General features: G+C 44.1%; 2 protein-coding genes across 2 annotated transcripts in view; both read left to right on the plus strand.

The window, feature by feature from the left end:
* Nucleotides 1-24,161, plus strand: part of LOC120439390 (zinc finger protein 771-like) — an 844,755-nt gene that overhangs the window by 322,742 nt on the left and 497,852 nt on the right. The gene's annotated exons all lie outside the window — the stretch shown is intronic.
* Nucleotides 5,714-8,960, plus strand: LOC116322631 (SE-cephalotoxin-like). Its single transcript, XM_031742749.2, has 3 exons — nt 5,714-5,806; nt 6,834-8,183; nt 8,481-8,960. The coding sequence occupies exons 2-3, from the start codon at nt 6,836-6,838 to the stop codon at nt 8,732-8,734; spliced, it is 1,602 nt and encodes a 533-aa protein (XP_031598609.2). The 5' UTR covers nt 5,714-5,806; nt 6,834-6,835; the 3' UTR covers nt 8,735-8,960.

Consider the following 24,161-nt stretch of genomic DNA (forward strand, 5'->3'; position numbering starts at 1 on the left):
AATTTTTTTTGCATATGAAACCGGATAAGTTGTACTTACATCTTATGCCATCAGCTTGTCCTAGGTCACGGTTTTCTTCCACATATAGCTTTGCAAAAACTGCATAAAAAGCGCTTGCAGCAACAAAAACATAATACTCCAGAAACACGCTTTGCCGATCCGATCAGCTGTTCATAACACTTCCTACGTTGGAATAGACGTCAGCGCGAACTTTCGCATGTCCGCCATTACCTGACCGAAACCGGAAGTGACGTCATTTCGCGAAAATGTAGTTTTTTTTTGTCAGGGCCTCAGAGCCTATACTGGTGTTTTTAAAAGTTATCTTTGACTTTATGACTTTCTGTGTCGTTTCTGGGATGCTTAGAACTCAAATTGCACTGCTGGAAATGGTTTATTTTGATGCATATGCTGCTTTTTTGCAAATTTGCACTATAATATTTATTTTCGTTTTTCCTGCAGTATATAAAAATTGGTGTATTTCAAAAGTAAAACTATGAAGACACTTCAAATAAATTTCCTGTGGTGGGAAACTAGTTTGTGCAACTTTTTGTATTTACAGTTTTGAGGATAAGCCTCTTAAATTTCTCTAACTAGAAATATATGTTAAAAAAAAAAAAAAACGATTTTAAATTTTTTTTGTAGTTTATTGCACTTTTTGCAATTTATGTAATTACTATGCACTTAATGCATACATATTATTAAAATTTGGGCTGTAATGGTTGTATTGATGTATATCAACTTGAAATGCTCCCAAAATTGGCACTACAGCATGTAAAAATATAATATAAGCTCTTGCGGACTTGGTTCTATGGTAGGTCTTAAAGGGTTAATGGAAGGTCTCAAGCTTTGTTTGGCGCAATGTCCAGACAATATATTGTGCAAGTAACTTGGAGCAATAGAGGGTAAAACTGCATACACGCTTACAAACACATATAATTTAGAGAACGGCCAGGTCAAAGGCCTGACATTCATTTAGCTTCCAACTGCATTTGAGTTTCTTAGTAACAGATGACAGAAGACAAGTCAAGAAGAGGACAAGCCCTCAGAAATCGTCTGAGCCTGAAACTACTTTCCATTTATGGAAGAATGTGATAGAAAGAGGAACTTCTTTGTCTGTTTTTAGCTTTTGAAGTGATCATGTAGTGTAAATGATAAACATCATAATCATTTTGACGCATGAAGGGGCGGAACCCTGATATTATAAAAGTATTTTCAGGTGTATTTTTGGGTGAAGACTTATGCTGATCTGATGCAGTGTATATCTTCCCGCGCGTGTGTTTCAATAAACTCATTGTTTGACTGCACTCTTCTGGGCCTCTGTTGGTTTGTATATATCTTGAGCCATAAAGGCTGGTGTGTTTTATTTTTAGTTATGTGTGTGTGGTGAGAAGCTGTGAGGATGATGAGAGGTTTCAGTTTTTTCTTTTCTTTTTGACTTGCTCTTTCTGATTATGGAAGGCATGTCCAAGATACTCGTATGAAAGCGTATTTTGAGTGATTTTAACTGTGTGAATGCTGTCAGTATTTGATTTGAGTGACTCTGCGTGATTTGTCTGAGTGACTGAAAAAGGGGGGAGTTTGAGAGAAAAGGCAGTGTGTGTGAGACGATTTATGGCGTCTGAAAGAGGTTAGAACATTTAAAAGTGTGTATGAAATATATTTCTTTTGGGATGTAAAGTAGGATGTTTTAAAGTTTGAAAGTGCTTTTAATTCAAGAAATCCATGAGTGATGTTATGAGAGGTTGAGTTTATTTTTCTGATTGAAAACACAAAATGAAAACACACATACACAAATTGTTACATGTGAGATTATTATTGAAATGAATTAGAAGTGAGATAGTTTGAATTTAGAACTCAGTGATAAGATGCATGAATTAAACCTTATTGTAACAAATACTTGCAATGAAGAAAGCAGCTTACACTCAATTAATATGAACGCAAAGCCTTGGTGCCATAGGCAATTTGTTTTTGTTTTTGTTTGTTTGTTTTGTAAGTTTGGAAAACAAATTTGTGATCGTACTTGTGGATCACAGTGATATATAATGATTAGGCACATGATTTAACAATGACGAGTCTTAGAGCTGTGAGCTATGAGCTGTAAGCAATGCAAAGTTTTTCCTTAATTTAAAAGTTTGAAATATGTAAGATGTGTGAGTTCTTTAAAAAGACAGAGAGACGCACAGAATGTCAGTATGTTTTTTTTGTTTTTTTTTTGCAGTACATCATTTTGCATTTGGCAGCATAGAGGAATGATTAAATCTACTGGAAACCCAGTACAACATGGAGATCTTCTAAAGACACTATTAGAAGTGATTATATAGTGATTATGTTGCCAAAACAGTTAGCATTATGCAAATGTGCTGCACATCAGAAAGATACATCAGAAATAACTGAAGGCAATAACTTTGCAGATCAAGCAGCTAAATTAGCCGCACAACAAACTGTAGACACATTAATGTCTGCATCCTCTATGCAAATACCACTTGATGTGCTTAAAGATGAACAAAAAGTCGCATCAACTGCAGAACAAAAGAAATGGTTAAAGTGTGGAGCACAACTGGAAAATGATTTGATGACTTGTGAAGGTAAACCAATACTCCCAAAGTCCCTACACAGAACAGCAGCATTGGCGACCCATGGGGTGACACATGTTTCGACGGGGGGAATGGTCCAAATTGTAAACACACACTTCTATACTCTGAATTTTGAAACTTCAGCAAAGGAATTTGTGAGGACATGCATGATCTGTCAAAAACACAATTCACAAGGCAATCTGAGGACAAAAAGAGGACATTTCCCCACACCACCTCATCCATTTCACACCATTCACATGGACTTTATTGAATTAAGTGAAAGTCAAGGCTCAAAATACGCTCTAGTGATTGTAGACGTATTTTCAAAATGGCCAGAGATTTATCCAGTGAAAAAAGCAGATGCAATCTCAGTTGCAAAATGTTTATGCAATCATTTCATTCCAACATATGGTATTCCTAGTCTGATAAGATCAGATAATGGGACACATTTTGTCAATGATGTGATTAGTAAAGTCTCTGAAGCACTAGGATTCAGCATAAAAAACCATTGTGCTTATCATCCACAAAGTGCAGGGTTGGTAGAGAGAACTAACGGCACAATAAAACAGAGACTCAGAAAATGCATGGCAGAAACAGGAAGACCATGGCCTGAATGCATAGGCCTAGTAAAAATGTGGATGAGATTAACACAAGGCTCTCAAAAACTGACACCTTTTGAGGTTGTTCATGGGAGACCTTTTCCACTGCCAGTGACAAGCGAACCTTTAGAAAAATCCATCAGAGAAACAACCCTGGCAGAATGGATGGCAAAACTACTAGAAAATAAGGATATTGTTTTGAACAATAAACTGCCGTATGAATCTTCTCCAGTCTCTTGCAGGTTGAAACCAGGCGATTGGATCCTGTTACGGGTGCTCCAGAGGAAAAATTGGGTATGCCTCGCTGGGAGGGTCCATACCAAGTGTTATTGACAACACCCACAGCCTGTAAAATTGCAGAGAGACCCTCCTGGATACATCAGAGCCACTGCAAAAGGTTGAGGTCCCGGAAGCCCCATCACTAAGGAGGAAGCACATTAGGAAGGCCTCACCTACGTTTGGTTGCTTCGGGGTGAGGGGGTAGTGCGATTGGGCCCCCGTTGGGTAAGCCTGCACTCCACCCTCTATCCGATCAACTTTAGGGCAGCCAAGTGCAGGTGTGATGGACCTATGTGCAACATTGTGAAGGGGAAGCCTCCTGGTTACCTTGACTACAAAAGCTCACCCTTACAGGATCCCAGCTGATGCCAATAGCAGCCGAGCCACAAGGCAGACAGAGAAGATGGACGCACGACAACTTACACCTAATGGACATGACACAAGATCACATCCATCCTTGGATGAAAAGTGACTGATACAGATATGTGTTTATCAAAACCACAGAGAAAGACTGTTATGTTTGCTCGCACATGCCGAGCATATTAACACAGCCATGTATGGGAAACACCCTGGGACAAGTGCACCAAATCTGATCTAATGACTTTTGTAAGGTGCACAACATCATCAACATCCTGATCCAGGAAGAAGCCCTGAACTTTAACAAGTTTTAAAGAGACTGTTGATCGTCATTGAATTTTTCTTGATTTTATTTTGCTTTTCTTTACTTATGTTATTCTTTGTTTAAAGCTGTAATTTCACGGATGATAAGTTTATCATTCACAGCATACGCAGATGTACTGAAATCTATGAAGATCATGAAGACTTCTTTTCCTGTTTGTTTCATGAAGATGAAGTGTAACTTATGATGTAGTAACTGAGAATGTGAAAGACAAGTAGTTACTCACTGATGAATTGTACATTTCATTTCGTGATCCACAGGAGGGAATGTTAAGAGAATATTGTATAATATGATCAGCTATATGAAATGTATCTTTTTATCTTATTATTAAGGACATGTCTAAGTGACTTTTCACCTAGTAACTTGTGTGCAGCTACTAACCGCTTCCTGTCTTCAGAGGACAGAGAAGTGAAACCTCAGCTCTTTTAGAAGAACATGCAAATGTAGTGAAGGGGAAAAAACCCGCGGCTCTAAATGACGTTGTTACCTTTGTACACACACACACACACACACACACATACACACACACACTCACACAGAAAAGTATAAATAAAAGCGGAGACAGTCGTGGGGCGCAGTTCGTGCGTTTCATGACTGCCCCTCGCGAGTGAAAAACTTCTGCAGTGTGTTTTCTAAACTCAGGAGTCTTGGCTAAAGAAAGAACGGCAGGGTGATTTAAAGAAATCCCCTGTCAGTTATATTGCTCAACATTTTGAATTCGGGACATTACATACAATTTTAGACTGATGTGGGCCAAAGCCTAGCATAGCCTGTAACGTTATTAAGACGGTTAAAGTTAACTTGACTTTAAGTGACTTACAGGTTTCTTTGAAAAATACTTTCTTATATCCAGGTTCTTCTTTTTTGCTGCCATCCTTTCCTCCTTGCAGGTCCTTACAGTGCAGGCTTGCCGCTACTAAAACTAAACAGAGCTCCCTGAAAGGCACAGCCAATCATATTGGCCATATTTGTCACGAGGTAGGACTCCAGTAGAGAACGTAATTTCACTCTTTCTGCACCGCTGGGTGAATGAGATGTTGACAGATCATTTTTTTCTTTCTATCGGGTTTGTTTTTCTTTACTCAAAGAGATCAAATTATTGGTGGGAACGATTCAATAATGGCTGGATATTGGTGGGGACATGTCCCTTCTGTCCATGCCAAATCTACGCCCTTGGGGGAGAGTTCCAGGTTCAGGTCTGAAGGGTCCCTTCAGTGTGATCGCCTGCAGTTTCACACAGACCTTCCTTCTTTAGGCCTCATTCTTTTATCTAACATCCAGTTCGTGTATTTGGACAGTCTCTCCTTAGCTCAAAACATCAGTGTAGAAATAACTGTGGTTGACACGCAGTGGCTCTCACACAAAGTACTCAGATTATAAGCATTCCACAGTGATTGGACTCAGCTGCTGTGGTTGGTGTTTAGAACCAGTGAACATGAAGCAGTCAAGACTTTAAGTTCAAGTTCCTTCATCACTATGATTTCTCCATAACAGTCTCCAGCTGCCCCAAACAAAAAGTCATGTGACTGAAAGGAAGGTGTGGCCTGTTAGCAGCCTATAAAAACAGCTGATTCTGCGCAGTCAAGCTCAGAACTTTCTTTCTCCAAGACTGCAGCAACCTCACGACTGAACCACTAACACCTGCTGAGCTAACAGGATCAGCCGCACCACTGCAGGTCTGCTTTGTCACTCTATTGCACGTACGCTAACCTATGAAAACACTTCATTTACAGGCTTTTTACATCCGGATTTAAACCGTTAAAGACACGAAATGATGAAGTTTAACAAAGTGTGTGTGCGTGTGTGTGTGTGTGTGTGTGTGTGCGTGCGTGCGTGCGTGTGTGTGTGCGTGCGTGTGCTTGTGTGCGTGTGCGTGTGCAGTCTGATGCTGTTTCATGCATAAATGAACAACCACGCTGACAGGGATTCACAAACGACTGAATGACTTCATAACTGGATCAACAGAATCGAACACGTGCATTAAACACAGGAACAAATAGGAAACTAAATGGACAAAAGTAAATGAATTTGGGAGTTAATAGAAAGGCAAACAAATACAAAATCAATGCATAAAAGCAATTAAACTGTGAATATGTTCATGTATAATTTCCTTTATTTCAAACATTATTTTTAGTGCCTGTAATTTAATCACAAATTAATTTATCTGTAATTAAGTCATTTATTGATTGACTTGTAGTTTTACTAAAGTTCCTGTTGGTGTTCTTACTTGTCTTATCCTGAAAGTGTGCAGACACATGTGGGCTGGCACGCTCGCACATGGATTTGTTTAGTTTTCAGGCTTTTCGTTGAGCGAGGGACTGAAGATGCTGACGCAGCAGGATGGATGTGATCTGCCAGCTGTTATTTTTATTTTTCTGTCACTTTAACTTTTTATTTGTAATTCAGTTTTGTTTGAGTTAGTTTCCAGAGTGGATTTTCTTATTGCAGGTTAGTTTTTATTGTTTGAAAACTTTTAATTGCAGTGTTGTAACTATTATTGTATGCAGGGCATACGTCCTGGGCCACATTTAGAGCAATCAGTACAGGTGATGCTATGAGGACAGAACTGTTGGAAGCAGTGACTCACAGTCTCTTACAGGCATCCAGAGTCTGAATGAACACGTGTATGAAAGATTTACACACCTGTGAACCTGAGAGCTGCTCGTTCATTTAGAAATTAGACTTTCATGTTGTGTGTTACAGCCATGGCATCCCGTTGGTGGCCTGCCTCGATGCTCTTGGTTTCACTGCTGTTTCTCTACTGGACGACCTCCTCTGCTTGGCCCCATGACCCCGTCACAGCTGACCTCTCACCACCTTACAGGGCTCGCAGAGACCTGCCTGAATCCAGCAGAGACCAAGCTGGTCAAGTTCTGAATGCTGTCAAAGATTCTCTGTCTCTGTTTAAAGACGTGATGGAAAATATTAACCCTGATAAGGTGGTAGGTGTAATCAAAAGCCTTTCAAACTTCGCTAGCCTGGCGCCTGGCATTGGAGGTGTGGTCTCCTCTGTCATCAGCATGGTCCTAGTCTTCATCCCACAAGACGACCCAGTGCTGAAGGCAGTGAAGGAAGGCTTCGCTGAAGTAAACAGGAAGATGGATTCACTCTCCATCCAGATCTCTGACCTGCAAACAGACGTAGAGTGGTTCAGCTACATCAGCATCTACTCTCAAGATGAACTCCGCATCCTCAACGCCTGGAGGAAGTTCAACGAGTTTCGAGATAGTGGCGAGCTGATGCGAGGTGAGGACAAACAGCGACTGGCACAGCTATTCACCAACTACTATGATAACACAGGAGCTGAGACTGGTATGACCAACCTTTACCATTACCTGACCGTCACCAGCACGTCTCTGAGTGGAAACATCAACGAACTCCTGAAGAGAAAGTTTAAATGTGACATTAGTCAGATTGGAAAATACAACTTGTATTTAAGCAGCCTGCTCTGGAAGGGGATGCTAGTCAACCAGTTCTACGGGAAACTCCTGGGTTTAAACACAGCAGCCAAAGAAGCTGAACACACGCAGATGTTCAAGAAAGTCTCTGAAGCTCAGATTTCAGCTGTACAGTTCTGTCTGACCAACTATGAGCAGTTCATGAAGAACGACGTGATAGAGACCGCCAAAGCTCACAGTGCTAATAACAAGCAAGCCATCGCTGTTCAGGTGAAGATGGTTCTGGACCAGAAGTACAACTGGTACAGCTGGGTGGTGGTGGTATATGACACAGTTACAGACCATGAGTATGCCTTTTACAATATGACAAAGATCCCTGTGGACAGTGTCACTGTGGCTGTGGGCTACACTCTGAAAGAAGAGCAGGAAACAGCAGCAGTGGTAAAGGAGCCACATTGCTTTCGGTATGTGGAAGAAACAGACTGTGATAATATCGCACAGACTATTTTAAACTGCAACCACGAAGTCGATGGAGTTTCTGTAGGTCCGTTTTATAGGGTGGTAACGGGCTTTGGGTATTCGAAAGGAGTGGAAGTCCCAGCAGCCAAAAAGTCCTTCAATTGTATGACGAAGGATTATCGACGCATTTTAGTAAGTAAGTAAACTTTATTTATTAAGCGCTTTTCACAGACAGACAATCACAAAGCGCTGTACACAAATATTAAAATAAACAATAAAATCAATAGACAATGTACACAATATAAAAGATCAAATGTAAATAATGTAAAAAATATAAAATATGTAGATCAACAAAAGGCTTGTTTGAACAGAAAAGTTGTTAACTGTTTTTTAAAAGAATCCACAGAGTCAAGCAAACGTAACTGTAGTGGTAAATTGTTCCACAGCCTTGGTGCAACAGACTGAAAGGCTGTGTCCCCTTTTTGTCTTTTAGCACTTTGTTTCAAACGTTGTCCAGACTTTGACTGCTTAATCCGCATCCATTACTCCCGGTCCCTCGCCGTCTGCCATCCTGATACGTGTCTGAATGGGGGACAGTGCAAGAGGCTGCTGGACTCCAACCAACACCTGTGCGACTGCCCCGACAGTTACCTGGGAGACAGGTGTGAACACAAGATGAACACCACTGTGCCGCCCATAGATGTAGGGTTTACTGTGCAGAGAGCTCCGCCGTCACCGCCGAACTAAATCTGGAGGATCTGAGCGCACTCATTAAAAACCACATTACTGTGAATGCGCTGACACAGCAGTCGACTGCAAACATGACAACAAACAGACAGGACCGGCTGAGGTATCTGTGATCAGTCATGTGTAAGGCAGTGTTGCTTTAACGATGTATTCGTTATGTTTTCTTTGTGCTTGCCATGAACATAATTAACTATGTGACCACAAATAAAGACAGTGTGAACCTGGACTGAGCCTGATTCTTAAAATATCTGAAACCATGGCTGTGGTTGGGGATGGGATCCACTGGGAACAGGTGCTTTTCTCCTTCATGTTTGCGTCCGCTGAAGCTTCACGGGTTAGAGTAGCATCGTGAAGTCATTCTGGAAGCTGCAAAAAACAGTGAAAATCTTTCACTTTGACTTCCTCATCTTTGGTTTGACAGCATTTTAGTAGAGAAAGTCAGATGGCTTGAACATGAATTGAGCTGGAATTTGGGAAGGCCTCAGAGGGGCCGGACTGACCTCCGTGTCCTAATGACAAATGAAAGAACTGAAAAAGGAGGAGGGAGGGTGGGGCAGGAAAACGAATGGCTTGTAGGGCCGGCGATGTCATCTACAGACAAAGGACACTTTAGGAGGCGCGGTCCTGCTCCTTAAATTCAAATAATTTATCTCAAACTAATGCTGTCAAATAAAAGACATCATGTCCTCTTCATGCAGCTGATAACAGTCAGTGTGAAACAGAAGTTGTGCTGCTCTACGATCAGCTGTAAGGAGCAGCATACAGGCAGGATGCTGAGGAGGAAACATGCAACGACACACGTACAGGTAACACGGTGGCTCCGCCTTTGGACTTTTTCCTCGGTTGGTTTAGATTTGGCTACAAATATACTTAAAGTGTGATCGGCATTAAGTGCAGACATACATGACTCTTTCATGTCAGGGGTGCTGAGCTGTGAATCTTAGCCTTAACATGAAATTTCCCCTTGTCAAAGGAAAATTGTTTTTATATAGTGTTATCAGCTACATGAAATGTATTCTTTTATGGATCACTAAGCAAACCATATGTCTACATGACTTTTCACCTAGTAACTTGTGTGATGAACCTATTCAGCAAATAACCGCTTCCTGTTTTCAGAGAACATTTAGATGTAGAGAAGTGAAACCTCAGCTCTTTTAAAAGAACATACAGATGTAGAAAGGGAAAAACCCGCTGTTCTGAGTGACGTTGTTATCTTTGTAACACACACACACACACACACACACACACAGATCAATCTTGTATACATAAAGAACGCAGATGGTGACAGAGCGCGAGTCCATGAGTGTCTCCTGTGCGAGCGCTCTGTGACCGTCCTCGCGAGTGAAAGAACTGCAGTTGTTTGTGTTTTCTATCTCAGGAGTCTTGGCAAAAGAAAGAACTGCGGGGTGATTTAAAGAAATCCCCTGTCACCCCTTGTGGGACTAATAAAGGTATATCAATCAATCAATCTGAGGGCAGCTGGGGACAACACCGGGACAAATGAGTCGTTAGAGCTGCAAATGTGAGACGACAGCGCAGGTCTGCAGTCCTGCTTCAGTCACCTGCAGGAAAACTGTTAAAAAAAAGTTAGTGTTCATTGCATTTCAGTTAATTTCTCTCAGTGGGTGTGGGCTGCACAAAGTGTGTCTGTGTGACAGATGTTACTCATTAACAATGATTCAGACTGCTTTGTAACCTCCACATTAACCCTTTCACACACAGTGGTCACTACAGCTATTCAAAGGCTGTTTGCTGGTATTTGTGTGCACTTGTATTGGTGTTGGTGGTATACTTGCACATAAACCAGTACAGTATTGGACACTGACTTGTCACTCCATACCCTGCCACCTGCTGGTTGTGCATGAATTATGACAACCTCAATCAGGAATGAGTATTTTTATTCATCTTTTCAGGACTGATCCTGATTGAGGTTGTCATAATTCATGCCTGACAGGGTTAAAAACAAACTCTGCTCCAAAGCTGAATATTTTTTTAAACATTTTGTTAAGATCAGTAGCAGTCACCACATAAACCCGATAATATCTCGCTGCAGTCAGAGCTGCAGAGCCAGCGTCTGTACTGACATGAACATGGCTGTTCATCCTTTAACTGATGCAGGTGTACTTTAACTTTACTTTACTGAGTCTGTCCACTCAGCTCAGGGAAACTTTGCACATTTGCACAAAAACAAGATTCAGTTTGCTTTCAAATAAAAGTATAAAATGAATCTATGAAAAACTCAATAAGCATACTTTCCTGTGAGAATAATCGGTGCAGTTTGCGCTGTAACTAAGTTTAAGAATATCATCCACCCACTGTTATCATCTTGGAGGCCCGTTCTCACTCCCGAGGCGTAACATCCCGATGTTTTGTCACGTCCCGTGGCGTTCCTGAGGAACGCGAAAGGTGACCTTCCATGTTCTTATGGTACGCGCCGGGTTCCAGCCCTGTATTGCAGCCCTAAAACTAACCTTATCACTAAGCCTAACCATAACCTTATTTCTAACCTTAACCAGCACTTTAATGACGTGAAATAGTGTTTTCCCAAGCGATTTTAAGGAAAAGAGCAAACATGTGTAGATTGAGTCGAAACGGTTCTCATGTGTCCTCAGTTTTCCAATGTCGTCATGTAGGAACGCGTTGGGTGCCCGAAAACGTAATATGTTGATGATTTGTCATCTAGCGTAAAATATTACGCTTTGGGAGTGAGAACGTGTTGCATCTTCAATGCCCTGTACCAACACAGAGCAGAGCAGCTATCTGAACGCTACTCCATCAGAGGTCGATCATCTTGTTAATAATTTTACCTCCTTACTACCTACTACTCTGGATACTGTAGCTCCTGTGAAAACTAAGGCCTAAAATATCAGAAGTACCTGACTCCGTGGTATAATTCTCAAACACGTAGCCTAAAGCAGATAACTCGTAAGCTGGAGAGGAAATGGCGTGTCACAAATTTAGAGGATCATCATTTAGCCTGGAGAAATAAAAAAATAAAAAGCCATCTCTAGACCCAGCTGTCTTAGCTAATTATAGGCCAATCTCCAACCTTCCTTTCATATCAAAAATCCTTGAAAGAGTAGTTGTCAAACAGCTAACAGATCATCTGCAGAGGAATGGCTTATTTGAAGAGTTTCAGTCAGGTTTCAGAGCTCATCACAGCACAGAAACAGCTTTAGTGAAGGTTACAAATGATCTTCTTATGGCCTCTGACAGTGGACTCATCTCTGTGCTTGTCCTGCTAGACCTCAGTGCTGCGTTCGATACTGTCGACCATAATATCCTATTAGAGCGATTAGAACATGCTGTAGGTATTACAGGTACTGCACTGCAGTGGTTTGTATCATATCTATCTAATAGACTCCAATTTGTACATGTAAATGGAGAGTCCTCTTCACACACTAAGGTCAATTATGGTGTTCCACAGGGTTCGGTGCTAGGACCAATTCTGTTTACATTATACATGCTTCCCTTAGGCAGCATCATTAGAAGACATAGCATACATTTTCGCTGCTATGCAGATGACACACAGCTCTATCTATCCATGAAGCCAGGTAACACACACCAATTAGTTAAACTGCAGGAATGTCTTAAAGACATAAAGACCTGGATGGCCGCTAACTTTCTGCTTCTTAATTCAGATAAAACTGAGGTTATTGTACTCGGCCCTGAAAATCTTAGAAATATGGTATCTAACCAGATTCTTACTCTGGATGGCATTACCTTGGCCTCCAGTAACACTGTGAGGAACCTTGGAGTCATTTTTGACCAGGACATGTCCTTCAATGCACATATTAAACAAATATGTAAGACTGCTTTCTTCAATTTGTGCAACATCTCTAAAATTAGAAATATCCTGTCTCAGAGTGACGCTGAAAAACTAGTTCATGCATTTATTACTTCCAGGCTCGACTACTGTAATTCATTATTATCAGGATGTCCTAAAAACTCGCTGAGAAGTCTTCAGCTAATCCAAAATGCTGCAGCAAGAGTACTGACAGGGACTAGAAAGAGAGAGCATATTTCTCCTGTATTGGCTTCCCTTCATTGGCTTCCTGTTAAATCCAGAATTCAAAATCCTGCTCCTCACATACAAGGTCTTAAATAATCAGGCCCCATCTTATCTTAATGACCTTGTAGTACCATATCACCCTATTAGAGCACTTCACTCTCACACTGCAGGCTTACTTGTTGTTCCTAGAGTATTTAAAAGTAGAATGGGAGGCAGAGCCTTCAGTTTTCAGGCCCCTCTTCTGTGGAACCAGCTTCCAGTTTGGATTCGGGAGACAGACACTATCTCTACTTTCAAGATTAGGCTTCAAACTTTCCATTTTGCTAAAGCATATAGTTAGGGCTGGACCAGGTGACCCTGAATCCTCCCTTAATTATGCTGCAATAGACGTAGGCTGCCGGGGGATTCCCATGATGCACTGGGTGTTTCTTCTTTCTCACTCACTATGTGTTAATAGATCTCTCGGCATTGAATCATACCTGTTATTAATCTCTGTCTCTCTTCCACAGCATGTCTTTATCCTGTCTTCCTTCTCTCACCCCAACCGGTTGCAGCAGATGGCCCCGCCCCTCCCTGAGCCTGGTTCTGCCGGAGGTTTCTTCCTGTTAAAAGGGAGTTTTTCCTTCCCACTGTCGCCAGAGTGCTTGCTCATAGGGGGTCATATGATTGTAGGGTTTTTCTCTGTATATTGTAGGGTCTACCTTACAATGTAAAGCACCTTGAGGTGACTGTTGTTGTGATTTGGCGCTATATAAATAAAATTGAAATGAAAATTGAAATTGAAATAATTGCCAGCTGGGTCAGTCACGTCCGAACAGCTGAAACCTCTGCAGAGCTGATCAGCACACACAGAACAGGGCAGACTTTGTGCAGCTCTCAGTAAATGAGATCAAACTTCAACTTTACATTTAACAACCATACGACCACGAGTGGCATCGCCATCCAGGGTGGAGGAACCCATATTTTGAGCAGTGCATCATGGAGGAATCCAATAAACATCCGGACAACCTGAGCAAGTGGACCGACAAAAAGAGAAAGACCTACTCACAACCGACCTGGGGTAAGTGTTTTAGAGTCCATAAACACAAAGCTGGATATCCTAGGGATGCTCCATCCGGAGATCAGAGAGTTTATCTCCAGAAGGGCAACACAGAACTCAGACTTTCTGTCACAACAATAAAAGTGAATAAATCCCCAGAAAAACTGTCCTTGACATACAAACAAGAAGTATGTGAGACAACTTGGTTTTGAGTCTTAAATGTTTGTGCTCATGTTTCATAGGTCTCGACGTTAATTTGTTGTTAAGATGAATTTTGTGTTTGAGCATTTGATTTTGGATCGTTTGTTCCTGCCTCATGTTTTGTTATGTTTTGCAAGTAGTGATGTGGAGATGACACCTCACGGAGGGTGTGGCACATTGTGCTTATTGTGTTGATGTGTGTCATTGGTCCAGATATGTGGATGACACCTGGGTGAAAATCAAATCTCAGGACGTTCCACATTTCACGGATCACATTAACTCAGTGGACCGACACATCAAATTCACCAGGGAGGATATGAAAAGTGGCAGGTTAGCCTTCTTAGACTGTGAGATTTCCATCAGTAATGGGGGACATCTAAAAGCTGACGTGTACCATAAACCTACACATACGGATCAGTATCTAAGGTTTGACTCTCATCATCCACTGGAGCACAAACTGGGTGTCATCAGGACGCTACAACACAGAGGGCACACCATCCCCACTGACACAGCTGCCAGGGAGGCAGAAGAACATCAAGAAGGCCCTGAGTAAATGTGGTTATATCAGCTGGACTTTTGTCAAAGCTGGGAAGGCACCTAAAGAAAGCTCCAGCCGATCCAGGAGAGAAGGACAACCGCTGCCCAGGCAAAAAGCTGTAGTGATCCCATATGTGTCAGGAGTATCGGAACAGTTGAGACGCATTTTTTCTAAACACCGGGTCTCTGTGGCTTTTAAACCCTAAAACACGCTGCGCCAAAAATTGGTCTACCCCAAGGATCGGGTCCCCCGACACAAACAGAGTAACATAGTGTACACTGTTAAGTGCCAGGAGGATTATACATCGGGGAAACCAAACAACCTCTGGCTAAGATGATGGCACAACACAGAAGTGTCACGTTCCTGGGTCTTCTGACCCAGTTTTTTGAGTTTTAGTTCTTTTGATCTTTATAGTGTATGTTTAAGCTTTAGGTTTTCTATGTTCATTTGCTTATTAGTTTTCCCTTGTGTCTTCCAACCCCTGTTAAGTCTCCCCTGCCCTTCATGTGTTTCATGTCTGTGTCTTATGTTGCCAAGCTCTGGTTGTCATGTCTGCGTCTCATGTTTCCTGTTTTATTTTGAAGAGATCTTGTGTTCCTGTGTTCATCGTGTTTAGTTTTACTCTTCCACTGAGGTCGTTATGTTCATGTGTGTCAGCTGTTCCCCCATGTGTTCCCACTTCCCTCATTAGCCTCCTGTGTGTATTTAGTCTGTGCCTTCTCATTCAGTCTTTGTCGGATCGTCTGTGTTGTTCCCATGCCATGTCCTGCATTCAGGTTTTCATATATCCTCCTCATCATTGCCATGTTTAGAGTTTTGTTTGTGTTTCTATTTGCCAGGGTTTTCATAGTTTGTGCTTCCTTTCTAGTTTACCCAGTTTAGGTTATTGCTTAGTTTGCATTGTTTTTGCCCTTTTATTTTGTACTGTTCAGTCTGCCTTAATAAACAGCTCATCAGTTAAGTTTGAGTTTTAGAATGTCTGCACCTGGGTCCACTCTTCACACTCCACGCAGTTTGCCTCGGCAAACTGTGACAGAACGATCCGACCATTACATGGACCCAGCAGACAGTGAGGTGTATGAGCGCCAGGAGGCAGCCATCGTCCAGCTGGAGGAGGAGCTCTGCTGGAAGCCGTGGCGCGCTCCGGATTTTGAGCATATATTCCGTGGAACTCGGCTGGCTTTTGGAGGTCTCCGAAGTTGCCAAAAGCCTCCACCTGTTGCCCCGCTCGCACCCAAGCCTCGGCCGCTTCAGGTGGGAGTACTCCGTTTTCCTTCGGATGCTCACGCTCTAGCCTCTGCATTGCCGTCCCGCACGTCAGAGGCTCAGCTGTATGCCCCGTCAGCTTCCTCACCTCAGAGGAAGCGACGCTCATGCCGCCGTCACTTTTCACCTGCTGAGCAACTCCCGGAGTTATAATGACTGCCTTTCACACATTCCACCTGAAGCCATAACTGAAAAGAACAATAAACTCACCCCAGACACTGTTGGAGTCTCACTGTTGGAGTCTCCCTGTTGGACGATGACATAGACTGGGAAAAGTTTTTTCATTTTGCTCCCTCTGAACAGGGAGAAATCAAAGACAATAAGCACTCGCCAAAGGCTGTAAATGCTGTTAAAGGAAGAACTGTGAGCAATGTTACCAGGTCTAAAGCACTCAGTTCAGGTTCTGTCAGTTCAGGTTTTGTCAAGTCTGGTTCAGTCATCCCCAAGTCAGCTCACTCTAAGACTGTTAACCCAAGGATTTCAAAAACTGCTAAAACAAAGACTGTAAAACATGGTGGGAAAAATGCAAAATTCATTTTTGCTAGGTCTGTTTTTGTCGACCCAGTACATATTAACCCTAAGCCTGCCAATTCTAAGACTGCTTTTTCTGAGCCTGCTCCTTTGCCTGTTCGTGTTTCTGCTGCCAGGGCAGCTCGGGCCCAGCGTACCCCTGCACCCGTACCAGTTCCTTGGGTGAGGGAGGCTGAGGTCCAGTTGGTCCCTGCTCTGGTTTCCAGGCCGGCTGAGGCTCCATCAGTTTCTGCACCCGTACCAGCTCCTCGGGTGAGAACAGCAGCTGCCCAGCCGTTGCCGGTGCCTGTCCCGGCTTCTAGGGTGAGGGGGGCTGTGAACCAGTCCACCCCTGCACCAGTGCCGGTCCCCAGGGTGAGGTCAGTCAAGATACAGCCCATCTCCGCACCCGTACCTACTCCTCGGGTGGGAGCGGCTAGTGTCCGGCAGGTGCCTGCACCCGTTCATGTTTCTGCTGAAGGCTCAGGCAAGCCCGCCCAGCAGTCCTCCCTGTGTTCCAGAGGCTCAGGAGAGTTCAGTCCACAACCATCATCACCACCATCACTACTGCATGCTTTTCAGTCTATAGCTCAGTCATTAGCTCTGTTAGCAGCCCAGTCCATAGTTCAATTTCCTGTGTTACCATTAGCTCAGCTCTTATCTCACTGGGCAGCTCAGTCATCTGCTCCACCACCTGCTCAGCCTTCTGTTCAGCCAGTGGTCTTTGCCCCTACTAGTCCTACCACTACTTCAGCTGGAGGGCCCGAGGAGCCCGTCCGGCCTGATGCCACGTCAGCTGGAGGGCCCGAGGAGCCCGTCCGGCCTCATGCCACGTCAGCTGGAGGCCCGAGGAGCCCGTCCGGCCTCATGCCACGTCAGCTGGAGGGCCCGAGAGCCCGTCCGGCCTCATGCCACGTCAGCTGGAGGGCCCGAGGCCCGTCCGGCCTCATGCCACGTCAGCTGGAGGGCCCGAGGCCCGTCCGGCCTCATGCCACGTCAGCTGGAGGCCCGAGGAGCCCGTCCGGCCTCATGCCACGTCAGCTGGAGGGCCCGAGGAGCCCGTCCGCCTCATGCCACGTCTGCTGGAGGGCCGAGGCCCCGTCCGGCCTCATGCCACGTCTGCTGGAGGGCCCGAGGAGCCCGTCCGGCCTCATGCCACGTCTGCTGGAGGCCCGAGGCCCGTCCGGCCTCATGCCACGTCTGCTGGAGGCCCGAGGCCCGTCCGGCCTCATGCCACGTCAGCTGGAGGGCCCGAGGAGCCCGTCCGGCCTCATGCCACGTCAGCTGGAGGGCCCGAGGAGCCCGTCCGGCCTCATGCCACGTCAGCTGGAGGGCCCGAGGAGCCCGTCCGGCCTCATGCCACGTCTGCTGGAGGGCCCGAGGAGCCCGTCCGGCCTCATGCCACGTCTGCTGGAGGCCCGAGGCCCGTCCGGCCTCATGCCACGCCTGCTGGAGGGCCCGAGGCCCGTCCGGCCTCATGCCACGTCTGCTGGAGGGCCGAGGCCCGTCCGGCCTCATGCCACGTCTGCTGGAGGGCCGAGGCCCGTCCGGCCTCATGCCACGTCTGCTGGAGGGCCCGAGGAGCCCGTCCGGCCTCATGCCACGTCTGCTGGAGGGCCCGAGGAGCCCGTCCGGCCTCATGCCACGTCTGCTGGAGGGCCCGAGGAGCCCGTCCGGCCTCATGCCACGTCTGCTGGAGGGCCCGAGGAGCCCGTCCAGCAACCTTCCTTGTCTGGTCCAGCCTCGGCCTGTGCTTCTGCTGCGCCTGGTCCAGCTTCTGCACCTCGGAATCGCCGGCCACTTTCCGGGCCACCAGCTGGACGTCACCGCCGTCGAGGTCGGCCCCCTGAACTGTTTCTGTGCCACTGCCATCCGCACGGTCGGCCCCCGGAACTGTGTCCACGTCGCCGCCGTTGCCGTCCGCACGGTCGGCCCCCGGAACTGTGTCCACGTCGCCGCCGTTGCCGTCCGCACGGTCGGCCCCCGGAACTGTTTGACCATGACCTCCTGTGCCGTCACCCGCCGGGTCGGCCCCCTGAGGAGTTATGAACTCTGCTCCTGTGCTTTTGATGGACATTTTGTTTTTGTGGCTTTGTTTCAGGCCCTCCATCCTGGACCCCCGCCGCCCGCCCTGGGTGGGTTGCTTTTGGTTTGGTATGGTTTTCCTGGTTTAGGGCGTCTGGAATCCGCCCTTGAAGGGGGGGCTCTGTCACGTTCCTGGGTCTTCTGACCCAGTTTTTTGAGTTTTAGTTCTTTTGATCTTTATAGTGTATGTTTAAGCTTTAGGTTTTCTATGTTCATTTGCTTATTAGTTTTCCCTTGTGTCTTCCAACCCCTGTTAAGTCTCCCCTGCCCTTCATGTGTTTCATGTCTGTGTCTTATGTTGCCAAGCTCTGGTTGTCATGTCTGCGTCTCATGTTTCCTGTTTTATTTTGAAGAGATCTTGTGTTCCTGTGTTCATCGTGTTTAGTTTTACTCTTCCACTGAAGTCGTTATGTTCATGTGTGTCAGCTGTTCCCCCATGTGTTCCCACTTCCCTCATTAGCCTCCTGTGTGTATTTAGTCTGTGCCTTCTCATTCAGTCTTTGTCGGATCGTCTGTGTTGTTCCCATGCCATGTCCTGCATTCAGGTTTTCATATATCCTCCTCATCATTGCCATGTTTAGAGTTTTGTTTGTGTTTCTGTTTGCCAGGGTTTTCATAGTTTGTGCTTCCTTTCTAGTTTACCCAGTTTAGGTTATTGCTTAGTTTGCATTGTTTTTGCCCTTTTATTTTGTACGGTTCAGTCTGCCTTAATAAACAGCTCATCAGTTAAGTTTGAGTTTTAGAATGTCTGCACCTGGGTCCACTCTTCACACTCCACGCAGTTTGCCTCGGCAAACTGTGACAAGAAGAGCCACTTCGTCAGGCCAGGAGTCCTGTAGTTCATGGACGTTGGTGTTGATGTCATCGATCTGTAGGCCGAGCAGTGTGTTTATTCTGGTTCAATCATTTATTTGTCTGTCAGTGGTCACGCTGCACTTCAGTCTGTTTTATCTCCTCGTCTGTCACTTCTGGGAAGTCGGATTTTACCCCTTACCGGAATTATTTGCTTCTCTGGCTGATGTCCAGTTGGATTGAATTTTTGCATTTTGAACTTTAACCTTGGTCTTCTGTGTCCTGTGGCTGGGCCGTCTTCCCTCTGTCTCTCATTACAAGGAGCCGGGGATCGAAACACCAAAAACCACCAACCACCTTCAAATAAGATCCAATGAGACGCAGATCATGCAAAGCGAGGACCCAAATGCAGACGATTATAGGCAGGAAGGAGTTAACTGAAGCTGAGCTATTGATTTATTAAGGCTGATTGGCAGAAAATACACAACTAAAAACCAAAACAGAACTAAAACAGAAAACCTAAGCTGACAAACGCAAGGAACGGAGAACACGGACCGTGAAGAACCACAAGGGTAGATCAACAGTCTGACAAAGAGCAGAGGAAACACTGACGGGTGAATAAACATGGAGACAACACAGAAAGGAAACTCAACAACCTCAAATAAGCACCAAACAACATAAGCACAAGAAAACAAAACCAGGAAATGAGATGGAAAAGTCCATAAACACAAAACCCTGGGTGAAAGATCCAGAACCGTGACACGGACTGAGAGCACACCTGTGTTCAGGTAAACCTCTGCAGTTGTTGTATTCTGGTTTCATTTGTAACAGACTCCAGACCACCCAACAGGGTATTCATAACAGGGGCTCAGACTGACTCTGCTGCGTTACATAACAACATACAGTAGCTGTGTCCAAATTCATGGGCTGCATCCTCCTGAGGACCCGGCCTTCGCGGTCTACGTGGGCTGGGTCCTCAGGAGGTCAGGTAGGCCGGAAGTAAACGGCTGTGAAATTGGACGGTCTAGCCTTCTCGATCTACTCCCGCCCATTTCCAGTCGTCAGCGCCACGGCACGAAAATCGAAATTGGACCCCGAAATCTTGCTCCGTTTTTTTGTGCTCATTTTTAATTATCAACGAGCTAAAAAAACTGTGTCGCGGTCGTCATCGCCGGCATGTTTTGTACTCCAGGCTCATCAGAGAAAATCATATCCAGGTAAAACTATTAATCTAGACACATTTAGGAATTACTTAGGTAGTTTTATGGATAATTTCAGTGACTGAATGACGGCGGTCATTCAAAATATATGAACAAAATCTCTTAGAAAATGTTCTTCTAGAAAAGTTTTGAGTTCACAAAAAAGCTTAGCTAAACAGATGAAATGTATAAAATGTTATTTCTCAGTGTTAGCATATTTTACTCAAGCTTAGTAATCAGAATAATGCTTTGATGTCATAAAATAAATGAAGTCATACCTTTCTATTAAAACTGTTTATGCTGTTCTCCACCTTTTCCTTAACCAGACAAGGCTATTGTACTGCAGGATTAATCAAAGTGTACCAGTCCTGGACCGTTTTTTTAGCCAGGAGGATCCAAGGCCTGATTTTCGGCTAAGCAGGGAGTCTCTGGCAGTGTTGTTAAATCTCCTGAACCAGGATCGTCGGCATGGATGGGGTGCCACAGTTGAGATCCTGGTGTTTCTTTTCTGGTTGGCAAGTGGAGCATCCTACAGGGTGGTCTCAAGAGTGTTTGGGATGCCTCGTTCTACTGTCCACTACATCGTCCACCGAGTCACGAAAGAGGTGTTGGCCATTTGCTACCAGGTCATCCACCTCCCAACAACCCCAGAGGACCTGGAGGTAGTGTCCCGTGGGTTTGCAGGGCTGGCACGCCACAGAGCCTTTATGAAAGCGGTGGGTGCAATCGACGGCTGCCACATACGCATCAAGTGTCCAAGTGGCCCTGATGGTCAGTGCTATAGGAACAGAAAACTGTTTCCATCAATCATCTTGCAGGCGGTTTGTGACCATCGGGGCCGCTTCATCGACACATACGTGGGCTGGCCTGGGTCGGTGCATGATTCCAGGGTGCTCCGCCACAGCCCACTGTACAGTCAGTCAGTCTACCCTCCTCCAGGGCATTTCATCCTCGCAGATGGAGGGTACCCATGCCTCAGCGTCCCACTCCCCTCATCACACCCTACAAGAGGCCAGTCCAAGGTGTGGGAGCCCAGCGCTTTAACAGCCATCATTCCAGGGTACGCTCCATAATAGAGCGTGCTTTTGGGATGATGAAGAGCAGATTCAGGGCCATCTTCCTGCAAGCGCTGGAGGTGCACCACACCTTTGTACCTCATGTAAGTGACCACCCAATGTCAAATTAATTGTGTATGTATGTATATACATATATATGTATATACATTAGGGCTGCCACGATTAGTCGACTAGTCACGATTACGTCGACTATCAAAATCGTCGACGACTGATTTAATAGTCGACGTGTCGTTTGAAGCTTTATAAGATCACAAAAGACGCAGGAATAAGTAGTAGGATTTAAGAGTGTAAAAACGGACTGAAACAGAAGATGGCAGCACTGCATGTACAAGGATGCCAGCTGCCGTTAAACCCCGAAGAAGAAGAAGTAGCTCTGTCCCAGAATTCATAGCGCAGCCCAGCTCAGTTTCCAACAATGGCGGCAGCTAGTTAGTTTTAATATTACTTTTATTATTCTTTCTGGGTCACAAAATAAACGTTTAACATATTTTCAGGCGAGAATGTAACTGTGTCAACCGCAAATATCTGCTCAGTTTATCCAGACACCACATATTTTCAAAAGCGCTCCGACGTGTTCGGCGACGTCTGTTAGCCACCAGCTCGATAGCTAGCCGGGGGCAAGGCTCACTAGCGCCCGTGAGAACACCGGACTCCCGGCAAATTGTTTTCAAACCCACCGCCGTCTTTCACTACTCAGGTTAAACATAAGTCACTTAGATAACTTAAAAATGTTATTGTTTGGCTTTTTTTTAGTATTTTATTTGTTCCTGAGTAAATCGGTTTGGCTGAGATTAAAGTTATAGTTTTTACACAGCTGAATAACTGTCAAGCAGACAACTGATTATCAGAAGTGTAAGATGCTCGAGAATATACTCTGGTGTCCTGTTATATTTTAGATAGCAAGGAGTTTATTAAACTTCACCAAAACAATCTGCAAATTTCATTAACATTTAATAAACTATCATCTTGTCTTTATTTTTAGTTAGCACATACCTTAAACACTTAGAGCTGTAAGCTAATGATAGTTATATAAGAGCAGATGCATGCTGGTGCAATAAACTGTACGTTTTACGTCCAGTGGATGCATGATCTGATTAGTCGACTAATCGCAAAAATAATCGGTGACTAGTCGACTATCAAAATAATCGTTTGTGGCAGCCCTAATATACATATACATGTATGTATATACATGTATGTATGTATGTATGTATGTATGTATGTATGTATGTATGTATATACATGTATGTATGTATGTATGTATGTATGTATGTATGTATGTATGTATATACATGTATGTATGTATGTATATACATGTATGTATGTATGTATGTATGTATATACATGTATGTATGTATGTATGTATGTATATACATGTATGTATGTATGTATGTATGTATATACATGTATGTATGTATGTATGTATGTATATACATGTATGTATGTATGTATATACTAGAGATGGCACGATACCACTTTTTTATGTCCGATACCGATACCGATATCATAAATTTGGATATCTGCCGATACCGATATGAATCCGATATAGTGTGTTTTTAATCAATAAAACTGTTTTTTAATATCTTGCTGCATTTTGTATAAGTTCATACTCAAGTTTAAATAAACAATAACACTAAAGCTATTCTGTTATACCTGTATGTAAAAAATACACTGCACCCAAAATATTTTATAGTTCAGCAACACTGATCAATCTAATAAACTTAAACCTACTCCATCCTCCCTATTCTGGTATTTTAAAGAGTACTTAGCAGAAATATTAAGCAACCTAACTAATAGGGTTGCAAACTCCCAGCAAAAAAAAAAATAGGGAACCACCCCCACCCTCCACGTCATGATGCTTAATCGATGTAATCAACTTTAATTTGATGCAGGGTGAAAAAAAATGCACAGAATTAAATTATTTTCAAGAATAATTAAATAGATTCAACATCTTTCTTCAACAGAATTGCAGACTGCACAGATGGTATCTTCCCAAAGGAAAAAGTACTATAGCTTACTAGGGTATATTAGACTTAACAGTTACTATATACAGTAATGGACTTCTATACATTTTACATCAGATTAAAACTTTAGGTGTAAGATTCAGATAATTATTTATTAAAAGCTAGACATTTTAAATGAGAATAAGAAAGAAAAGTATGTCTTTGTGCCCCTTTTCCTGTTAATGCCCTATCGGCCCCCTGGCTAAACTTTGCTAGATCCGCCCCTGCACAGTTACCAGCAGTCAGCTACGTGAAAAGGATCCTGGTGTAGAAAGTAATATTAAATAAATTCTAACAACAGCTTATCAAGGTTAAAGGTGCTGCTGTTGTTCATTCTGGTTTCCTCTTTCTGGCGCAAAGTGGGCCAAAAACAAAGAAGAGAGACGGACTCGCGACAGAAAAGCCGATCAGCTGAGCAGTTTCACGATTGAAGTAGCTGCAGGAAGGTGAGGGAGAGAGAGAGGGAGAGAGGCAGTCGCTCCATATATCGGTTGTTAAGCTTAACATGGGAACGCTTTACAAACACTCAGAGATGAACTTACACACTTGCTTTACTTCTCTCTGGGATAACTTCCTCGGAGATGAAATGCTGGTTTGGTAGCGAGGCTACAAATACACACAGCCGCTCTATCACGTGAGCACACTGCTCCGAGGTGCTACGGTTATGAGCCGAGTTACGCCGTGTCGCAAGTTTTGTGAGGTGTTTTTT

The sequence above is a fragment of the Oreochromis aureus genome, linkage group 3 (assembly GCF_013358895.1).
Source record: "Oreochromis aureus strain Israel breed Guangdong linkage group 3, ZZ_aureus, whole genome shotgun sequence".
In the NCBI taxonomy this organism is placed as follows: domain Eukaryota; kingdom Metazoa; phylum Chordata; class Actinopteri; order Cichliformes; family Cichlidae; genus Oreochromis; species Oreochromis aureus.

What these genes read in the sequence shown, in the direction of transcription:
- LOC116322631 (XM_031742749.2), top strand. Translation starts at nt 6,836, where the DNA reads ATGGCATCCCGTTGGTGGCCTGCCTCGATGCTCTTGGTTTCACTGCTG. An exon ending in TTATCGACGCATTTTAGTAA is followed by an intron (nt 8,184 to 8,480) that starts GTAAGTAAACTT and finishes TTTGTCTTTTAG; the next exon opens with CACTTTGTTTCAAACGTTGT.